Source organism: Sitodiplosis mosellana, unplaced genomic scaffold (assembly GCF_009176505.1).
Source record: "Sitodiplosis mosellana isolate CC-2019 unplaced genomic scaffold, AAFC_SMos_1.0 Smas_scaffold_6197, whole genome shotgun sequence".
Taxonomy (NCBI): Eukaryota; Metazoa; Arthropoda; class Insecta; order Diptera; family Cecidomyiidae; genus Sitodiplosis; species Sitodiplosis mosellana.
In genome coordinates, this window is record NW_022601438.1 from 2,641,500 (window position 1) to 2,658,315 (window position 16,816).

Below are 16,816 nucleotides of genomic sequence, written 5' to 3' on the forward strand. Positions count from 1 at the left end.
TAAAAATTTTGCGCAGTAAGGAACATTGTTCATTTCCTCTTGTACAGATGTTCAGAGATTCGGTGGTGCAACACAAACGATGCTACTAAAAGTTTGTGCAGAACAACTCGATTTCAAGTTGCCTGGCCGATGCAGGAATGCGTACGGTGGAGGAATACGTATTGTATGTAACGGAAATGCTAATGTGTTCATCCATTTGAAATATGAGTAATTGAAAGTGCAATTTTTTCAATTCCATCATGAAGATGAAATCATCCGTATGCTTTGAACCATTTGAGTAAAGTTTAAATATTCTCAAAGCATCGTTTCAAGAAAACATATTGATTATTAGTGCAATAATGCATCCTATGACTATGCGTTCTCGCGTCGCAACCACTTTTCTATCTAATGCATTCCTTTTTTATAAACATAAGATAAGGAATTGTCCAATTATTTCAATGAAATACGTTTAAAAATTGTCACTACGGTATAAAAATGTATCAATTTTCATGTGGTATGTGAAAATAAAATCAAATAATATCTCTAAATTCACATATGCTCCACTTGAATGTGAAAAATTTATCTAAAACAATCTAAAGAGTATTCTTAAACGGAGTGGAGCGATTTCAAGAAGAACCACTCAAAGTCTTACACATAAAATGCAAATTCCGAATGAATGCTAGATTGAATTATGTGAATATTCATGGAATTTGAAGAGGAAAAGTTCTTCGTTCAAGCAAGATAGTTAAGCACAAAAAACAACACCACTCATTGACTTCCAAGCGGTGGCTCTGGTTAAATGTGGAAATGTCGATGCAATCAAAATTTGTCTTTCGTTTAATTTATAACATCAGATTGCACGGCATTGTGCATGAAATAAGTAGAAATGTTGGCAATTTTACCTCATCAGTATCACTGTTGACCAGCAGCAAATCAAACGGAACGGCTGCCACTAAATCTATGAGAAACCATCCGCTTAGATAGTGGACGGCTATACGACCAGGGTGCGAAACAACTTCATCTTGACCATTAACAAACGTTGTGCGAAAGTTTATTAGAATATCTATCACAAATGTTACATCAACTATGGAAGAGAAACGAGAAAGAAAAACGATTGGGACAGGTGTTATTTTCCATGTGTTCGAAATATATCAGTGTCAATTTTCAAAATAAATACTGTGTGTCGCACTTCCCCATTGAACTCAGCTCCGATCCAGTCGAAACAAGTGACCAATCGAAAGCACTAACACACTTATTAATTTGCAAGGGGCTTCTGACTCTGACTCGCAAATTCCACAGTTTTTTTTTTTGTGAATGGACGCACAATATAATTACTGCCAGTTGAAACAATACACACACTCAAATGTATAACGAAGGACAACACAAACAGTTGCATTTTGCGTCATTAGTACATAAATTTGACCAATTTTTGCATGTGCAATTGTGTGCAATTGTCTGTGATTTTTTGTAATGTATGTGAATTGTCAATTTTCAATCAGAAGCCCCTAGTTAAATTGAATACAGTATAAGGACAACAGTACAAAACGAATAAATTACCAATTAAATCAATTATCACAATTGGGTCTGTATTTATATATCTATTTGTTTTTTTCTGATTGTATTCAGCTTCGCCTAGTAAAAATGCAGCTACATATGGTGTAAAAATGGCCGTGTACATAACCAATATCAGAATAATCCAGTCCCACACTGCTTTGAATGGTGAGTAATGTAAAATGGTCCACCGATGAACGCGTGGGCTTTGCAGTTTATATTCTGGAAGTACGTCGGCGCCAAGTGACAAAACCTGAAATGACAAAGTGAAAAACCATTTAATATGATTAATTTATTTCAAGTCTACGCTGTTGGCAGAAAAAAAAAATGATAATTGGCCAACAGTAATACGTAATAAAAGTTTGAAAATTATTTCCAAATTGAAATTATTTGTAAAATTCATCAATCAAAAATAAATTCGGTGAATTCATAAAAGGTACGTTTCATTCGAATTCGGATTTTTTTGAACTCAAAAACCAAAATTTACGTAGAAATTGTTCTTTTTATAGACGCTCATTATTTTTTTTCTTCCTAGAAATGAACGTATAAGTGGCTTTTATCCAATACTTTTTATGCATATTCATCGGAGCATGACAAATATTGCATGAATTTTACAAAATTAATTAAAATTCATTGGTCAAGCGGAAAAATTCCACGAATGCAACCATAAATTGAACAAAAAATTGTTTGACTTTTACTTGTTTTTTTGTTGTTGTTGTTGCTTAATTTGATGAATTGTTCATTTGCAAGATTATTGTTCAGCGCCATTTTAAACAAAATGAGATAAAGGACACATCGATAAAAAAAAATACAACGTATCTATAGAAACATCGGAGTGTATCACAAATATATGACAGGGTATCGCGTCATTTTCCACATTCATGCACATTGTGTGCTGGAAACGAATCCGGTGGTTTCGTGTTGTCGATATAATGATATAGGTGGATGGAGATAACTGAACCGAATAATATCTGATTATTGATTATTATGATAGATAAAAGTTGAAGGCTTCAACTTGAAGCAATAAGCAAACCGTTTGTTTGTGGCATTTGTGTGTGCACCGGGAAAAAAAGATTTCAATCACTTCTTGATCATGAATATTTTTTTTTCCTTCTCGATCCGTGCACTAGAGCCACGACGGTGGTGTAAGCTCTGGAGAAAAAGAGCTGTTTCACTTTTTCCATATAGCATGTTGCTGTCGGTCGTAACTAACCAACAAAATCGTTAGTTGTAAAAAGGATTTCCATACTAATACCACATAGTACACCAGTGACGTTGTGTATGTTTTTTTAACATTACACTTGAGACCGACTCACGATGTACACTGTTCCATGGAAAAAAGCCAACCATACACATACACACACTCTCTTTTTATCTCTACGGACGAACCTTTATCATTCTATTAAAGTGATTTTTCCCGCTTTTTAATCTAATTAAAACTTACTCGTTTTTGTCTATTTCGTTTTGAATGACCTTTTTGAACGCATGACATTGCGTGCTAGAGATAAAAGCTCGAAAACAAAGATAATCCGCATCTATCATATAGACAGTTTGACAAAACATATAGTGAACTGTACGCTATGGTTGAAATTCCGAAAGTAATTAGAAGAAAAAAAATATGCCTAATAAATATTTACTTTGATAGATTTTATCTGCCTTTAGGCCGTTTGTAACTAAATAGTGCATGTTTTGTTTCTTATTCTTAATCAAATTTAACACGTTTGGAATTTCCACCATAGTTTGGAGTATAGAAAGCGATAGTGCACGTCTTAATGCATTACGTCCTCCAAATCAAAATAACTATGTTTTGAAAATCGATTCTGAAATTCTCGATCAATAATCAAATCCAGCTTTTCCAAAGAATTTGATTCGTAGACTAATTTACTAATGACATCTGCAACTCAAATACTCAAAACGAAAAATCACAACCAATCATAGCCTAAAATTGTCTGGGTGTAGGTATTTTAGTTAATTATTATTCTTGGTTCTATCCATCATATTATTGGTGTTGTCAATAATTAGCCGAAAATACGACCATTATCACCTCATGATAAATTCTTGGATTGTTCGTTATTTTTTCACATAAAATCCGCGATCATTTGTTTGTTTTTATCATTTGAAATGAGTTGGATGAAAGATAAAAGTTGGTACCTCTTGTCCTAATTGTGTTGATTTGCCTCCGTTGAGCCCATTCAAATTCAAATTGGGATTTGTCGATACATGATTTTCAATTATGGTTTTGCTCTTTGAATCACTGCTCAACCGAACGCTAGACCATTTTTCAATCACCTAAAAAACATGCATGTGGTACATCGCAATTGCAAACCAAACCAAACAGGGAAAAAAAACAACAACACAATTGAGTCGAAAGTGTACAACGATTGTATCACACAATATGTCTTCGGAGTGGGAGAAAGTATGGGAAATGAAAGAGAAACGTGACATATTTCTCATTTGGTGTGTACGCGCACGTTGCATGTGGGAAGAGAGAAAAAAAAGGAACGGCTGTCACGATTTTTTTTTTTTTCAATGTGCCAATTGTACTGTGTGTGTGTATCAAATTTTATTGCATCTAGCATGCACACGATGTGCCCTTTTGCATTAGGTTTTGTCGTTACCGCCGCTTGTTAATACGAACTATTTCACTTCTCACACATTTCATTGTGAATTATTCATTTTTCGATTTTATTCATGCCGTTCTGAATATTTCATTAAGCTTTTCAAGTTTCATCAGGATTTCCGCACACACACGTTTATACCAAAGTAGTTCAAGCCCACATTTTTTTTCTATCACTATTGTGTGCATTCCGTTATTATCAACGGTGTTTTTTTCTGTTTCTCTTGCTTGGACATTTGTTGGGCGCTTTTGATCGTTATCGAATAAATGGGCCAAGGTCAATAAAAATGAAATTAATTGCCGTGCTTGGCGCCTTTGTCCGGTGTGTGTGTGTGTGTGTGTTTGTGATTCAGTTTTGATGGCGTTTTTACACACCGGTTTCGGTTTTGCTGTTGCAACACACCACAAGTTGCGGTTTCAAAGTGCCAACGAGGAGATAGAAAGTAAAAAAAAAAAACAATAGTGTCAAGAGATTAAATACCGCTAATAATGTTGACGGTGGTGACGCTGATGGCAATTGAACGTTGCATATAAAGTGCATACTACAAATCTTTGCCATTCATGTGACAAATCATTTGAACGAGTGAGGAAAATCGATGTGCATCAACTCCTGTTCAATTTATTGTGTCGTTAAAACACTCAAGCGTTCGCTGTATCATACGGCTTGTTCGGAGGACCGATATGACATGAACACTAATTGCAGCAGGCAATCGGATGTATTTATACCATCTGATTGAACACACATGTTGAATGCCACACAAATCAAATCACATTCTGAATAAACAATTCGGTTCGATTGATTTCATTTCGATCGACTCCCTCAGTTATTATTATTCAAGTATGATTATGACGATGCATCTCCTTTCAATGGCCATATTTCTCATCACCATCGAAGCCCATTTCTTCGGCATTCTGGGGAAATTACACATCAATTCATGACATTCTGAAGCATTTGCATATGAACGTTGAAGCGATAATTTTCAAAAAGAAAGTGAAAAAAGAATTGAAATTCATTGCAGGAAATTTGCTTGAATGACACTCGAATGGATTGAGAAAATCATCGTTGATATTATAAATCGGGAACACGGACCATAAGTTCCATCGTGACCGAAATGCTATTATTCGTAATTGGTGCAAGCGAATGACAGAGAAAGAGATAGATAGAGAAAAGTCTCATAAGTTCATACAATTATACATCAATAACAAATGCTTCAAGTAGTTGACGCTCCGCGCCATTTCTCAATTTCACAAGTCCGAATGTAATTTTCCAATTTCAATAATAAATAAACCGAACGATAGAATAGTGTTGAAATAATTTCCCATGAATATAATATCAACGCGTTTTTTCCCTTCTTTTTTTCTTTTCATAACGAAAATTGAAATAGCTAAAGTAGGCTCCCAAATGCTCTTCCTGTCAACGGCACAATTTATGGTAGAAATAATTCTACATTGCCTGGATTATTCCAATGCAGAAATATTGATCACATGGTTCGAGCGAATATTGTGCACGTCTTCTGCATTGAATCGTGACTGTCATTTTTATCATCTTCTTCCTCTTCTTCTTCGTGCATGCTGCCACACCAAATGATATCAAATGTCAACGACACAGAAAAAAAATCAAACTAATCATCAGCACCTTCAAACTATTCGGAACGGATATATTGCGATGTTCTTGGCCGAGCGACTTCGCTGGTCGTACAAAACTGCGACTGGTTGTCGTATTGAATCCGAAACCACTGATCGCATTAAAATCATAATCGTTTGGATAGATGGTTGGCATTGAATTCTTTAGTTTCGGCAAATTTTCGGTTTCATTATTTGTTTGCATCCTGGGCTCGTGTGCATCTCGTTTTATTTCGATATCCATCTTACGGTTGGAGGTGGTTGCAGTTACTCTGGCTGCACTTTTTTATGGTTTACAATAGTTTCGTTGCTGCGTTGCTTCAAAACGAATTCAATAGACATAAATGCGGTATGCATGAACCGATTATGCATTTCGTGGTGGTAAAAACTTAGTTTTTTCTTCTTGTCGTACAGCACTTAGTTGATATATATCGATTGCTTTGAATGACTTTAAATGTCTTAATCGTTGAGCAATTATTATAGATTATAGCATAATATTATGAAAGCAGCCACATAGTTGAAAAAAAACGATGATAAGTTCCTCTATGTATTTAGAAAAAAGAACAACTCTAATCGGACGTGAAACTGATTGTCTATACTTCGACTTTGATTGGTTTACGTGGTCTTTTAACTTTCACTACATGATATAAACTGTGTGTTTTCGCTGTAGAAACGCCAACTATATTCGTAAACTGGCATTGTTGTGCGCGATCGCTCTCGTTGTCGTCTGAGAAAGCTGATGTTCGGGAATAAAATGAAATGCAATCAATTGGAAAGTTATGATAGTGTACTACTTTTGAATATGCTCCCCGTCGTCATATAAATCAATGTTCAGACGCTAAGTGAAGAAACTATGCTCAACTAAGTATGGTGCGCTTTGTTTCAGGATTATCTGGAACTCATAATACTTTCTTTATAGTTTTCTTTTTTAGAATATTCGAGGTCTGTTTGTGAGACATTTGCGCCAAAATTTTCAGATAGAAATTTATAAGAAATTCAAGTGATTATGCAAAAATGGTATTGGGTACAATGTTGTGTACAATAAGAATATGAGCAGAACTTGCACATACTCGAAATTGTTCTTCTATTCCTTCTTTATCATCAATTTACTGATAGCGAATCAACTCTCACATTTGTGATTGCGTTAAAATTGAATAAATCATGTTTTTTTTTCTTTCTTTCTTATTTGATGTACACAACAAAAAGGCATCTTCGAAAAAAATATTCGCAATATATTTTCTAAACACATTCATTGCCGTCGGTTCGTGGCTAAGTGCATATGACACGTGCGGTTCTTTGTCTCGAAATCCAAATTGGTATTGTAAAATGAACGTAATTTTCCATGCACACCATATGATACTAATCACCAAGCATCCAAGTGTTGTGCAGTAGGCAAAGAAGAGAAACGACCAAGCATTGTTGAACTATTTTTCGTTTCGGTGACAAAGCGAGAAAATCATATTTGATATATGTAGAGTAAAATGACATGGAAATATGTATATTCAAGATATTCTTGAATAAATTCAGTTGAGATTCTATTTGTGTTTGGACGCGACCATACATTTTCCACTTTGCTTCCGTTTCCTTTAACGTCTGAACAATGTTGTCAAAAATGGTAAAAGGCACTTCAATGAGCCAGTGTACAATATCATACGCGCTCAAAAATGTTGCGATGAGGCCGAATAAAATTAACTGTCAATTTGGTTATTGTTGTTGCTATTTGTTCCGGAATGGTGAGTATTCACATTGCCACCATCGTACGGTTGTTCCGTATTCGGCGACCGTTGAAATCGTGTCGAAAACTCATATCTGAATCTTGGTTGTTATACTATTTTGTCGTGTTAAAATTTATCGATCAAATTGATTTTTGCATTTTCTCCATGTTAATAATCCACTTTGTGTGCTATCACTTCCGATTAAATTCAGTCACAGTACTTATGCGCTAGTTCTCACTGTTGTTGCTGCTGTTGCTACAGCTTTTGTGTATGTATTTGTGTGTGTGTGTTGTATTTCGTTCTTCCGAAAATTGTTCATTTTCGTTGTAAATATATGTATATATCGATTACAGCACTAAATAGAATGTCAGTGAAGGCACTGAACCGATCGCGCTTCTCAAACCTAATTTAAAATTTCCGTTCCTTTTTTTTCTGCTTTAAATAATTTTATTATTATTGTTGTTTCGTCTATAAATATTACACACAGTGAATATGAGAGAGAATGAGTTACAAACAGCAAAAGCGATATCACATTTAGAATTTCATACGTAGATTCATCGTAATTTTTCAGAAGAGAGAGAGAGTTGAAGATTCGAAAAAGCAAAAAACAATGCTTTCACGCAAACACTAGAATAAGAATGAATTCTGTTGTTATTCTCTGTTTCTTCTTCTTCTTCTTCTTCAAATTATTTCTATTAAATGGATAAGATGTGTAATTGTAATGAAATCTCTGTAAAATAGTAGATTTGGAAACCGTTCATCATATGTATATGGTTATATTTATGTTCATCCCTTCAATTGGGCATCAGTCCACTTTATATTTTAGTTTCAGTCGCCTAGTTAGTCGCTTTGTTCATAGTTATGGAATTCCATTTGGAACACTTTTTGTCACGATAGAAATGCACAAAATCAAAACGCAAACAGAGTCGTTGAGCAAAAGTACATGTCGTCGCCAGGTTCAAAGTGTGCCTTCTCTAGCCTAGTATGCTCTCCTTTTTTTCTTTGTTACAGAGTAACGAACACACTGTGTTTGTGGTAACGTAGAGAGGCAGGTTCATGTAAAATGATTGCTAGCTATCGTCGAGCACCGTTGTTGTTGTTGTTGTTGTCGTCGTCGACGTCGTCGTCGCCGTCGTCGTCGTCGTTGAATCATACAAAAAATATTAACGTTGTCGATGTGTATCACTTTAGTTTCGGTTCATCGTTTTGCTACTTATTTATTTGTTTTCCCTGTGATTTCTCGTGGGAGAGAGTGGAAAAATGTCGAACGAAGATAAACACACATCGCAGCTCAGAACAATTTGTGTTTATTCCTGTATGAACAGTGCCATTGTTCATTTCTAGTTTTATTTGCTTTTGTTTACATTTGATCTTTGCAGACACGCGCACATATTCACTTTCTCACTCTCAAATGGATTTTGTGCTTTTGTTTCTCCGCATCAAAGATGCTGTATTGCGTTTACACCCGCGCTTTCTTGTTTCATTTTTCCTGTCTTGAATTTTTACTTGTCAATGCAACGGTTTCTCGACCATAGGTTATAATGCGAGCTGTGTAGACTTTCTCGGAATTCAATCAAACGGTGAACGATAAAAATGAAGCATTGCTACATCACCATCACGAAATTTAAAAAAAAACCTTTCTTCATCTTATTTCTCGATGTGTTGTTGTTCCTTGTCAGAAAAAAAAAATTGTTTCATTTGACCGCAGAACACAAAACTCTTGAGGGAATCTCTATTATTCAGACACTTTTCACTCTGTTCAAACAACAATTCAATTTTTTGTTGCTGTTGTCATCTTGAATTTGCACACACAGCTGAATATTCGCCTTTTATTAACATCGAGAGAAGAATGAAACTGTTTTGATTGCTAGATTTGTGAGTTTTCTATGAATTACAGGGCATTCACGACGTCACACACGCACAAACTCGCTACTCTATAGTCGAGGTCCGATAAAATGTCCTGTGTGCATTCTTTGAACGCCTCTTTTCTATGTCTTCATTTTCGATTTTTATTTTTCGCCCGACATTCATCAATTTTCATGCTTAGAATCTCACAAAACCACACAGTGCACAGCGAATTCGAATCGAAATTTCGTGGCAATTCAGAGGAAAAAAAGGGACGCACAGCACAGCTCTCTGTCTCGCGCCGTTTGTAATAATATCAATAATTGCTTTGAACAAAAATGAAACTACTAGTTGGTTTTGATGGTGCAAGTCATGCCATAGCTGACGCTAAACTGATTGAGAAATTCTCCGTTTACGATGCGATGCGATGCGATGTGATGTGGTGATACACAGTACACACACACTATGTGTTATACTTTTCTTGTGCTCACACTGGCTGCGGCTGCTGCCGTTCTATATTTCGATGTATGTGGCAACAATTTTTGAAACGTACACAGAGCCGAGCAAGCGAGTGAGAGAGAGAGAGAGACATACACACACACAAGACTTTAAAGAGAGAAAAATAAAATTTCAGCGGATTTAAGGACTCCACATGCTACGCACGCCAATACAAATGTGCTTTCGTGCACACACAGTGGCTCGAAAATCGTTTTCAGATAGAGCATATTTCGCTTATATACACATGAAAAAATCGAAACAAAGAATGCACGATATGGGCGAGTGGAATACACATAGAGAGAGGTGGGGAATTGGAACGAGAGGAAAAATGTACGCATAGGTGTGTGTCTATGTACCATGTTGTTTGTGCTGCACACCATAAAAGCTCTTCCGAATCGTAGACGTAGCAGGACTCGTTCCATTCTGCTGCGTTGTTCATATCACTATATATATAGCATACACACATAGCGCGCACTGGGACTGTTCGTACGAACGAAGTCGTCGCAATACTGTTTCGCCTAACTATCCAACGTTATATTTGGGTTTCATAAAGAAAAATTGTGTATTCGCTTTTCGGTTCGAACGCAAACATGTGCAAATGAATACACGATCGGCTGGAGTGAATTGCGAGAGCCAATACAGGCAACTAGGCTTCTACGATGTGATGGGGTTGTGAACAGATACGTTGAATGCTCAACAACGATTTCTCCCTTTAATTTTTCTTCTCGCATAGCTTCACAACAAATTGCATGAGTGCGCCCGTTCGTTCGTTTGTTTATGTCGCCGTGGATTGCCCCAAAGTTTTCAAGTGAAATATTTCACCTGCGGATCTCAATGTAATGTGGCGTATTTCTGCATTATTAACGCATACTGTTGTTGAATGTTCCGCCTGTATCTCCTTTCGATCCAAGTGACCAGCATTTCCGTTTTGCTCCTTTTAAGCGTTCAATAATTCCCATAGACGTTGAGCTATTTTCATTTAATTTTTGGCGAATTTTCCATTGATTTTGCCCCCAACCCAGATATTCCACGATGAAAAACAGAGGCTTTTGTTTTCATTCAAAGCACGCAATTTTCATTTGAATGACAAAAGGCAAATTTGGTGTTTATATTTTACTTCATTCGGGTCAACTCGTTATAATCCACAAGTTTTTCGGTTTGAAATTTCGGCTTTTGTAACGACAGTTAAAGAAAATAGCATTGGATTAAAGGAAAAATGATACGATTGTCATTGTGTGTTGAACATTGGTGAGAACTTTTCGAATCTGTTCGACCCATAGCGATAGTGCCACAATACATTTCAAATGTAGGTCATTTGACACATAGCAGTCAATGCCATCTCAATTCCAATTCATTGAATCATTGAATTTTTCGGCAACTTTTTTTAATCGTGTGTGGCTTTACTAGAATAAAATCAACTTTACGGTGACGCTAACAGCTTCTCTGTGGGCCGTTACTACGCGTTAACCAAAACATATTGATGTTTTGCAATGGATATTCGATGCATTTACCAAAATACTATGATTTTTTAACTCTCTTCTACGATATGTGTGCAGAGAAGCTGCTAGTGTCGCCGTAAAGTTGATTATATTCAACTCAAGCCACACACGATTGAAAAAATTTGCTCGAAATATTCGATGATTCAATGAGTTGGTTTAGAGATGTCATTGGCTGTCTTCTTGTTGTTCCGGCAATATATTTATGGTTCGACCGACATTCGCGGTGGAAATGAGTAATATCGACAAACACTGTGAATGCAGCTTTTGAATTTTCATTGTGTTCATATATATATATGTGTGTGTGCGTTTGGCAACGTTGCGCACAAGAGTGGCGCGCACTAGCCCAACCGCCGTTCACTCACCCTCATTCTTTCTTTCTCTCTCTTTTTCGTTCGTTCGTTTGCTCGCTTGCTCACTCATCCGCAATGCATTATGAGGTACCGTACGGACGGCGCATAAACGTTGGAACCTGCTTATATTATGTGCACATTTTTTTAGGTATATTAAGTATCCGTAGACATTGTGGCAACAATTCCTAAACCCTCTCTCGTTTTATTTTTCCTATGCTAGTGAAGCCAATAATATAAATGCTTATATCTGTAAATGCATTCCGTTTTGCTCGTGCCATAGTGTGTTTAATTCATTAGCCGACGGGTTCGAATGGTGTTGTCGGTGTTTTCAGGCTTATTTCCACAATAAATGTGTATCTTTTTTTCAACACATTGGGGAGAGAGAGAGACACATCGTGCAAAATCGTTTAACACATCGGGAATGCGATACATCAGTGAGTACACATACATGAAATGGAATAAGATGTTATTGGGATAAGAGGTCACGAATACGCGTGAAAAAGAAAAAAAAAACTAGATAGATAAATATTTGATTATGTTGACATCCGAGCGCGGAGACCACGAATTGGGTACAAAGCGTCGTTTTTTAGGCCTATTGCGCTTTAAATTTTTGTCATACATCTGATAGAGAATATCGTCAATCAAATAATGGGTGAAAGCGGCGTGGGACACATGAAAAGCAGCCATTCAATGGCCCACTGACACAACGCATCCAATAATAATGATAGTGTGTGAATTCTATATAGTTTGAACAGGTGGAACATCAATATCCTGCGTCAATTCAAGCACAGTTCATGTGATAAAAGTTTAATGGATGTGATGTGGCACATGCTTCTGATAAATACGAAATCATTGAACGATAACCTTATTTTCGAGCATTCCAATCGAATGATCTCGTAAAATATTCTTCTTCTCGGCATCGTCATCATCACCACGGCCGTCTCTGCCACATCCAAACGGGAATCATTCGATTCGGAATCCGTGTTGAACCTTTAAACTTCCGGGCACCCACTGGTTATAGCACTCTGGTCTCATATCATTCAAATTCATATTGATTTCGCCACGTAACAGCAGGCCACACTTCCGTTCCATTCATCATTTGCGTCACAATAACCGTGGCTGTCGGTTAAAATTTTGATTTTCGCGCAGATTCATTCACATTTTATTCATTAACGCATTGTCAAAAATAAATAAAATTAAATTCCGATGAATGCCCTGCTTTTATTCTTTACAACAACAAATCATACACATTGTGTGTAGTTTGGTACACTGTACACAGAAATTTCAGAGGGCGCCAGCTGTATTAAATCGCTAATTGCGCAGCTACGATGTCACATCTGCTTCATCGTTCATCCATTTAAATTCGGTTCGGAATTTCATTGTCGAACAAAAGAAAGAATTCAGATGACATACAAGTATGTGATATATTTATACGTAACCGGTGACTATATGTGTCATTTAATTTCCGTTTGCTTCGAGCACAGACAATTGCTTGGGACGCGCTTAGAAAAGGAAATATTGAACAAACATTTGTGAAATCAATGCTCGTTTCCGACCGCCCAAGAGAAACGACCAATATGTTTATACGCTGTCTATCCGCCGAAAATACACTACAATATATATTCACGCTTATTGGACGCCCCAATTGAATATATATTCTAGTGTATATTCGGCGTATTCTTCAGCGTGAAACATATTGAATCAATGAATGCATTAATGGCTATCAGCGGGCGCCTGAATATGTTTCAATATGTTTCACGCTGAAGAATACGCCGAAAATACACTAGAATATATATTGAATTCGGCGTCCAATAAGCGTCATTGTAGTGTATTTTCGGCGGATAGACAGCGTATAAACATATTGGCCGTTTCTCTTGGGCGTATACAGTCAAATACGGTGAATGAGCTAACCCACAATGAGAACACAACAAAACTAGGAACAATGTGCTTTCACCTTAGATTTGATTCGATATATCTTGATTTTGATTGATTTTTATTTTCTAGACAAACACATTGAGATTGTGAAAGAATGGAATGTTCGAGTAGACGAATTTCATAGGTATTGGCGTATATGGTGTTTCATGAAGCTTAACCGATATCAAGCTTTAATGTTCTGGTTGAGAAGACACGTTTATCCATTTTCATTTTCTTGGTTGGGAAATTCATATGGGTAATTTAATAAAATATTACGAAATACACGCATTCACATGGGTATCATTAAAAGCAGCGCAATTTTGACAAAACGGAAATTTCGTCATGTTATGATTTGAGCTGCAGAAGATATTGTCAAACATTAATAATAAGCGTAGGGTGTTAATTTAGACATGTTTAAAACTTCATATCCCAATTATTATCACACATCAGACATTTCAGCACAACATTCATCAAATCTAATGCATACAGATAATGAATAATGAATAATGGATGAGACAAGATTAAATTGCTTCTGTCAAAACTACTGTTCTTTTTCTTTTCGTCATTTTTTCCCCCTTAACTCTCTTGAGAAAACCATCTCAATGCAATTTACGTCATCGATTTTGCTGAAATTGAACGAAGAATACGGAAATTAAATTCAGTTTCAGCGCGAGAATTCTTCATACAGACAATTACAATTCAACATTCATATCGCTATCGTTGGCATACATGCGCTTGCACTCCGTTGAATGCTGCCATCGTAGAGCATCAAATAAGTGCCAATATATGTTTTACAACTTTTGTGATATTTTAAATGAAAAAGCACTTGAAGCTTGTAGCCATCATATTCATCGTTCATTGAGACTATGTCACATTCCCCAGCCTGAATATTGTCAGGAACGTCTTTAATTTCGTCCAAACGCACCATGATAAAATAAAAAATATCAAAAGGGAAACATTTGACCTAAAAAACACTGTAAAATTTTCAACAACCGATGCGAATAAGAATTTTCTCCGAATCTGAACCAAATCCTATACTTCGCTGATATATAAACTTCTCTTCCAATTGGCAATGGGAAGACTTAGGTTATTCGCGTGGCATCTGGTTCATAGTAGTTATACATGCAAATAAAATGTTAATAGAAAAAATTTGCAGAATTTCATGATTTTCATTAGCTTCTTTGCGAGTACTTCTCCAGGCTATGAGCTCTTTGGGGCACACGTACATGCACTTGAACTGCTGTACTTGTGTAAGTTTTTTTTTCTTCTTGGGAAGGTTTTGAATTTGTTTGCCCATTTGGCTGGTGGCTTCTCTCAACGGCTCACTTTTCGTACATGATATAGACAAAATGACAAAACCTAGGTTAAATCAGGGTGACTCTTCTGCTTATTTAGCACTCACACTGTGTGAGACTATATAGACGCTGAGATGCTAAACTTACTCTAGATATGTTCGAGAGTGTATTTTGCATTCGCTATTGTGATAAGTATATTTACAATAAATCAAAGTAGTATTGTGATAAAAAGCTTGATTAGTGATAAGCGCTTCTGTAATTTATTAGTATCCCACATAACACTGATTTCCGGGAATTTCGAATGAAATTCAGAACAAATCAACATGTGATTCGAGTAGTTTCCATATTTGAGTAGTTTGGAGCGAAAATGTAATACAGAAAAGTTGCGTGGAAAAATGTCAAATGAAAAGAGATAGCTATATAGTTCACTAGAGTTTACTATACAGTTATTTATATAGCTATGACTTTTCCGCTCATTCATCATCGACATTTTTCCCCGCAACTTTTCTGTATTACATTTTCGCTCCAAACGAATGTCGCTACAAACGAACTTTATTGTCAGATCATTGAGAAGCGATGGAACTTATATTTACCGTTATGAACAAAACGAAAATCTCATTCGCAGCAATAAATAGCTGGCAAATGCGTTAGAACAACACGACGCATGAAAAATATCGGATAAATTTATTTGATATTTGAAATTCATATAAATAAATTTTTGTGCAACCAACCCCTGGATTTTACACTGCAACAAGTGCCGAAAATCGTTGAATACATAAATCAACACAGTGAAGCGCAATGGCAATATGCAAAATGATTCGAGCAAATCCAAAACCGTTCGGAGTTCAGTTTGCATTGCTTTTGTCCCTATCGGAAGATGACTGACTTGAATTATGAATGACGTTTAAAATATCATTTCCAACAATTGGGTAAACCTTATGACGAAAGCATCTACTTATACATCCAAATTATACCGAATAGATGCCATTAGGGCATCCATTGCTGAATATTTTCCATTTTTGACATAAATAAATGTTGTACCACTGATTAAGCCACGTATAATGTATGTTGCATTTCCCAAAGCGAAACCAATATTATCACAATAGATGGAATTAGAAAAGGTCAGGCATTTGGGATGTTCCGATGATTTTATTGGAATCAGCGAAATGGACAAAATCATCCGAAAAAATGTTCAAAAAATTGCATCGATCAATTGTGCGCATTCATCACGTTGCTTGATTCGGTTTGTTAGCCAATTTAAAACATTTTGCATTCAAATACCTGTCAAACAGCCGAGTGTAACTCTGTAATACCAATCGACAACAGTACATTAATCGAATAGAACAAAATTGTATGGCATTGATTTTTATCCAGCGTTTTTGATAATTCTAAATAAATTTGTGCCACAACTTGAACATTTAGTTTTTGAATAAGTTCCCCGTATCAAACAATCATTTGGTCGACCTGTTCGTTTGGAGCATGTACATTGTACAAGCATTGCAAATAATTTGTGGAATGGAAATATTCTTCAAAATGTCATATTCCCAGAACTAGTGCAGCCTCAAATGGTTTATGGCACTGGGTGGAGCGTACTCTTGTTGAATCCGGAACATTTTACCAAATTATATAAATATGTGACTAAATTTTCAGAAAAATGCATCATCTACATTTGATATGAACAACTGACAATCATACGGAAATGTAGTTAGTTTTATTTGGACAAAAGGCGATTGCAATAAAAGATATTTTGAACTTCATTGAAAATCATGAGGAGCATTCGAAATTTCATTTTTTCTCTCCGGAATCGAAGGAAATATCTTCAATTCGAAAAAGATTGGAATCAAATTGTATTATTGGAACAATGAAACTCTCTATCGAAACGAAAAATAAATGTGATAATTGTGGAATTGTCAAAAGTGGCCAACAAATG

The 16,816-nt window shown here is 36.1% G+C and overlaps 1 protein-coding gene across 8 annotated transcripts in view; it reads right to left on the reverse strand.

Moving 5' to 3' along the window:
* LOC129577237 (potassium voltage-gated channel subfamily H member 6) overlaps window positions 1–16,816 on the reverse strand; it is a 101,664-nt gene that overhangs the window by 21,605 nt on the left and 63,243 nt on the right. For all 8 annotated transcript variants that reach the window (XM_055463932.1, XM_055463931.1, XM_055463925.1 and 5 more), the window contains 2 exons: window positions 1,537–1,783; window positions 882–1,063 (listed from right to left, as the gene is read on the reverse strand). In XM_055463932.1, the coding sequence (XP_055319907.1) occupies window positions 882–1,063; window positions 1,537–1,783 (429 nt within the window). The remainder of the gene's footprint in view (window positions 1–881; window positions 1,064–1,536; window positions 1,784–16,816) is intronic.